Source organism: Pristiophorus japonicus, chromosome 16 (assembly GCF_044704955.1).
Source record: "Pristiophorus japonicus isolate sPriJap1 chromosome 16, sPriJap1.hap1, whole genome shotgun sequence".
Lineage (NCBI taxonomy): Eukaryota > Metazoa > Chordata > Chondrichthyes > Pristiophoridae > Pristiophorus > Pristiophorus japonicus.
The window spans coordinates 117,549,979-117,555,720 of NC_091992.1; the positions used below are offsets into that span (position 1 = coordinate 117,549,979).

The 5,742-nt window shown below is 42.8% G+C and overlaps 1 protein-coding gene across 1 annotated transcript; it reads right to left on the reverse strand.

Annotated features, from left to right (window-relative positions):
* Positions 1-904: 904 nt before the first annotated feature.
* On the reverse strand, positions 905-5,392 carry sox9a (SRY-box transcription factor 9a). Its single transcript, XM_070857759.1, has 3 exons — positions 4,809-5,392; positions 3,513-3,766; positions 905-3,280 (listed from the first exon to the last, which is right to left on the reverse strand). The coding sequence occupies exons 1-3, from the start codon at positions 5,243-5,245 to the stop codon at positions 2,547-2,549; spliced, it is 1,425 nt and encodes a 474-aa protein (XP_070713860.1). The 5' UTR covers positions 5,246-5,392; the 3' UTR covers positions 905-2,546.
* Positions 5,393-5,742: the final 350 nt, after the last annotated feature.

The following is a 5,742-nucleotide window of genomic DNA, read 5'->3' on the forward strand; positions in this document are numbered from 1 at the left end:
TGCTGATGCTGCAACTAACAGGCCACATGGTATATTTTTGTTGAACAATACAGGAATATTTAGTATTCCATATACAACACATTGTAAGTTAACACCACTTCACAAGCATTTTGTTTCAAACTCAGCATTAATTAGTTCCTTTGAGATGGTTAATTCAAATAATCTCAGCGCATCTTCAAAATTATTTGCTTTAACTACCTTCTATTCCAACTTTGTTTTCAAAAACAATAACGTGGTGTGAAACTTAAAAAATAAAACTTGCCGTAGTCTTGCCTTCATTTTTTTTTGTTTTTATAGACAATTGTGTCTAAGGGTGAGCCATCAGATTTTGCATAACAACAGACCACCCAAAGGGATATATGGGGCCAAGTACTGTCACATGGGGCTGCCTAGCATATTAATGAGCGCATTTACTGGGAAAAAGCTGCCCACAGAAACCGCCAGTGAATAGATTATGCAGTGTGCATGATTTTGTTTTATGTTTCAGATAGTTTAATGGTTTATCCCATTGTGTTTAAGCGAATGGTCAAATTAGATAGGCATCGTCCAGATCAAAGCTGTGTCCTACTGGAAGCAATTTTTTTCATCTGTGTTTTTGCAGATGTTAGAGAACAACGCTGAACAAAAGCATTTTGTTGTTACAGATTCTTATGGACATCAAAAGAAAAGAATAACAGAAGCATGTGGGGAATAGAAGAACACTGTTTAAAATTTGAGTACTGAAACTAAAAGTACCATAGAGTGAAAGTAATATACCCGAGTATGTATTGCATTAACCTACAAACCCTGTTTTAATATGTTGAATTTGTTTAACAATGAGGCTTCTTTATGTGTATTAAGGAGACCATAAACAATTTATATTTTAATACATTTCTTATTTATTGCAAACAATAATATACAAAAGGTAAGTTTATTTAAAGACAGGTCTTTCCAAACTCACCTAAAGGCAAAATATCTGATTTGATAGTTTTAAGTTACAGAAATACTTTAATGTCCAACTTTTATACAGAAATAAGAGTTTCAGCCATATTACAGAGTAATTGAATTCTGTACTACTGAATCCCTATTACACTTTTCCAATAAAACTGTTAACAAATATATATTTTTGAATGCCTGTTGTCTTTTTTAAAAAGCAATCTGTACAACCATGCCACAGCTTAATGAAAATAGAGTGAAAACTTTTAAGAGGTTTTTGTAAATGTCAGGTAAAAAAAAGTTACAAAAAGTTTTTCATTTTCTCTAGTTAGCAAAAAGTAGTAGCTGAAGCAATTAGCAAATGCTGTAAACTACATTTGCAATCTGCATATTCATGTGAAATCGATCTTCCAGTCTTTACACATTTCTGATTAGCTTAATAAAGTTGAGTTTATCTTTTAACATCCACACAACTGTACAGAAAAGAACTAAGTACAAGATGTAAAAAAAATTACTTTAATAAGAAACTTTACAAGATAAATAACGTTTACAGTTTTTTAACCATGTTTTGGGAGTTGACACTTCGAGCTCTTCCCCTCCGAGTACTAAAACAGCAAATGGACACCCAAAGATAGAGGTGCAAACTCCTCTGCTTTCCTTGTGTAAGACAATAACTACTGGTCGTAATGCTGTCTGGTTCAATTTTTGCAGTACCAATGAGGATTTGACAGTATTTAGACTTTCAAAGCTCTGGAAGTTGTTGCTGTACTCAGAGGGTTAAAAACACTTCCTGCTTTTTTATGCACAAGTTCTCATGCAGGAAGCTGGATGTCAGCTGCAGATTCACTACCTAATGCTTGGATGCTGTAGTTCTCAGCTTAGCAATGCTCAGAAACTCAATCCACCTCAATCTCTGTTCCATTTCATAACACAACATATGGCACTATGTGTGTAGGGAGGCCTGGTGAGACGATCAGTACCTCTACAGTTAACATAAAATGGCATTCCTGCTTTAAACTGGCACAAACATTCACCAATCCCTTCCTTTTACTATATTCTGGCATTAATCTGCTTTTTTCTTTTTGACAGGAATTGCAGGAACATATTTTTCAAAAAGGATACTGTAAATAGAGTGAAAAAAGATACTATTTCATACAAAAATAGGTCTTATGGCAATAGCAAATGCAAACTGTTAAGTATTCTACCAAAAGTGGTTTGGCAATTGATCTTTGAAAATAAGAGCTTTTATTCTCTAAAATATGTATAAATCCCCACACTGCAAATGGCAATGACTCATACACAGTACATACTAAATTCAAAAAAATTAAAGAAAATTCTCCTCACAGAGGATTTCAATACTACAAAATAATAAGTCCAAACACAGGAAATGACCAAACCAGCTGACTTGACTGCTCAGACTTGTTCATTCAATGACTTGCCTTAACTTTCAGTCACGGAATGTTTGAACATTTTTTTTAAAAATCAGTCACCAGTACTGAATGGACACAGCAAAGCACTTTGTGGTAGGACACTTCGGCCACTTCTCACAGCAGTTTATGTTAGTGCAGAGAGCACCTCTCTGTGGTCCTCATCAACCTCCTTGACGTACTCAAGTCTAGACCAGTGGATCATTAAGGTCTGGTCAGCTGTGTGTAGACTGGCTGCTCCCAGTGCTGCGGACTGTGGGTTTGAGGGATGGACGGGACTCCCGTGGTGTCTGCAATGGGTGTGTACATGGGGCGCTGGGATGGACTCATGTAGGTGAAGGTGGAGTACAGGCCTGTGGTCTGCCCTGCAGCGTGGCTGTAATAGGAATTGGTATTCTGGTGGTCGGAATATTCGTACTGGGTGCGAGGGATGGATGGGTACGACGAACTGTAGTGTTGCATGTTGAAGGAGCCATAGTTGATCTGCTGTGGCGAGTGCTGCTGCTCGTTGTAGTGGCTGGGGCTCAGCTGCTCTGTCTTGATGTGTGTCCTCTGCTGCTGTCCCTGCTCACTGGCGAGGCCCGTCATGGAATGCTGCTTGGACAACCAAGGGTGGGCCGCCTGGCTGACCGAAGTGCTGCTAATCCCGTAGCTGCCTGTGTAGGTGGTCGGAGCGCTCTGCCCATGGCCGGCGTGGGTGACTGGAACTCCCGGGTGCCCATTGGGCGGGAGGTACTGGTCAAACTCGTTGACGTCGAACGTCTCCATGTTGGACATGACCTCGCTGCTGAGTTCTCCAATGTCCACATTGCTGAAATCAATGTGAGGCTGTCTCCCTCCTTCCTGCAGGGGGCGTCCTTCACGCTTCAGATCAGGTTTAGCAGGCTGGACTTCTGTTTTGGGAGTGGTGGGAGGCGTTGGTGGTCCTTGAGATTGCCCTGAAGGCCAGAAAAAAATAAGTCGCTTTATTATGCCGACCTGCCAAAGCTTAGGCGTGCGCAACATTTCACAATCTCCCAACCAACTTAACGTCTGTCTACATTTGAAGCAAAGCTCAATGTTCTTAAATTTCAAAAAAAAGTTAGCAACTTATCAGACAGAATGCATTTAACTTTTTTTGCCTGCTTATCTCAGTCTCAATCACCGTTTGCACGACTCTGGCTCCTTTACCTGAGTGTTCTCCGGGAGAATGCACGTCGCTCATGCTGGAGGCGGAGTGTGGCGAGTCCGCCTGCAGGACTTTGAAGAGTGCGTTGGGGGTGATGTGAGTCTGCTCAGCGCCCTCCTCGTTCTCGCCCTGCCCGTTCTTCACCGACTTTCTCCGCCTGGGCTGGTACTTGTAGTCGGGATGATCTTTCTTGTGCTGCACCCTCAGGCGCTCAGCCTCCTCCACGAAAGGGCGCTTCTCGCCCTCGTTGAGCAATCTGCAGGCAACGCGGAAAGCAAAAAAAAAGAATGAATAACAAGCCTCCCAAAGCATCCCAATTTTGTTAACAAAAATCTGTAAGCTGGCCAGCTTCAGCACCGTGTTGACGATAGGGGCTGTTGCAATGCAGGAAATCACAGTGTATCATTGCATGATATCAGTTTGTGCATAATTCCAAAATTTATATATATGTATTTTAAACCAGTGCATTTATCTCCGAGCCAGTAAGCTCCGACGGATCCCTAGGTTTCTGTCGGGACACGTTCAGCCCAAGCCTGTTTGGAGATGGGCTACATCAACTGTGAAGGAATTCGATCGGATTGATTTTGTGTGTGTGTGACATGTCTCCTTTGCAATTACTGCGCGGCCAAGACAGGTTCAACTGGGACTCAAGGAAAAAAAATTGTTCTCTCTCTTAAACCAACCAAACTCGTTCTGACGTCCAACCCTCCCCTACGAGCAGGCACCAACTTTCACCAGGAGTAAAACGCGCCCGAACTTTCATTTCTGCACAGTTTGCCACAGCACCAATCCATGCAAAGCGCCGTCTGCGGTGAAGTTTGCAACATCTAAATCTCTCCTCGCCTCAATGAGATGGTTGGTTTTGCATTCTGCAGCTCCCTCTTACTCATTTCACCCATTAGAATGAGTCTTTCCCGTAAATGCAATCATTTCCACGCGTGCTTTTTTTCCACGATAAGTTGTGCAAAAAACAGATCCCTCCAGTTATATACATTCAAACTACATAAGATACAGTACAGCGCGCAAAATACTCTTTCAATCCAGGAAAAATGCCCTTTCCCCCTCTGTGCTTTATTGCATTGATCAAAGATTAAACCATTCGTTCTAAATAAAAATCCACAAAATCCCACGGTTTATATATAAAATAATCCATGCATATTATTTTAGACGTAATTTTTTTTTAAACAGATGCATAATGATCATAAAAATTGACCGTGCACCAAAACTGACCACCTCAAACAATCTGCCAATTGCTAAACTTAATTCGGGATTAAACGTGCAAAGTGGGAGTCACTCACCTCCAGAGTTTGCCGAGGGTTTTGCTCAGTTCTGCATTGTGCAGATGGGGGTATTGATCCGCCAGCTTTCTGCGGGCTGCCTGAGCCCAGACCATGAAGGCGTTCATGGGTCTCTTAACGTGAGGTTTGTTCTTGGACGAGCCATTGACGCGTACGGGCATGGGCACCAGTGTCCAGTCGTATCCTTTGAGCACCTGGGTGACCGCCTCCCGGATACACGCCGGGAACTTGTCGTCGTCTTCTTTCTTGGAATCCAAGCCCTGGACGCACAGATCGTCCTGGCCGTTCTCGCCGGGCTTGGTGTTCTCGGCGTCGGAGCCAGCCCCAGATCCGCACGGGGAATCGGTCGATCCCTCCGACATGGTGGGGCTGGGCACGTCGGAGAGCGTCTTTTCGTGTTCTTCTGTCATTTTCAGGAAGGGATTGAGGAGATTCATGCAAAAAAAATATAGAGAGGCGACTGCACTAGGCAACTGGAAGGAAATCAAATGGCAGTGGAGAACTTGCTTAATGTGTTCTCTCTGTCTCTCTCTCTCTCTGCGGAGAAACTTTCCAATCCGCTCGGAGTTATAACCAAGTAGTTCTCTTGCTGGAACTCGGGCTGTCTGCTGAGTATATTTGACTTGCTAAATAGAGGGGCGCAAACTTCGCAGGCACCAATCGCAATAAACCGCCTAGCGCTTTCCCTCGGTGCGATTGGTTCAAAGTTTCAGGGGCGGGTTGTGGGGAGGAGCCCCAGAAAAAAAAAATCTCGGCTCAGCTGAGAAACCCGAAGATTGATCAAAATCTCAGCTCCAATTTTTTTTTGGACTTGGGAGTGATGTAATGAGATAAAGCGACAGATACCGGTGGTTTTAGCAGCAGTCTGCTTATGCGTTTACTCAGTTGTTGTTGCTTTTATATATCTTTATATTTATGTCTGCACATGGCGTTT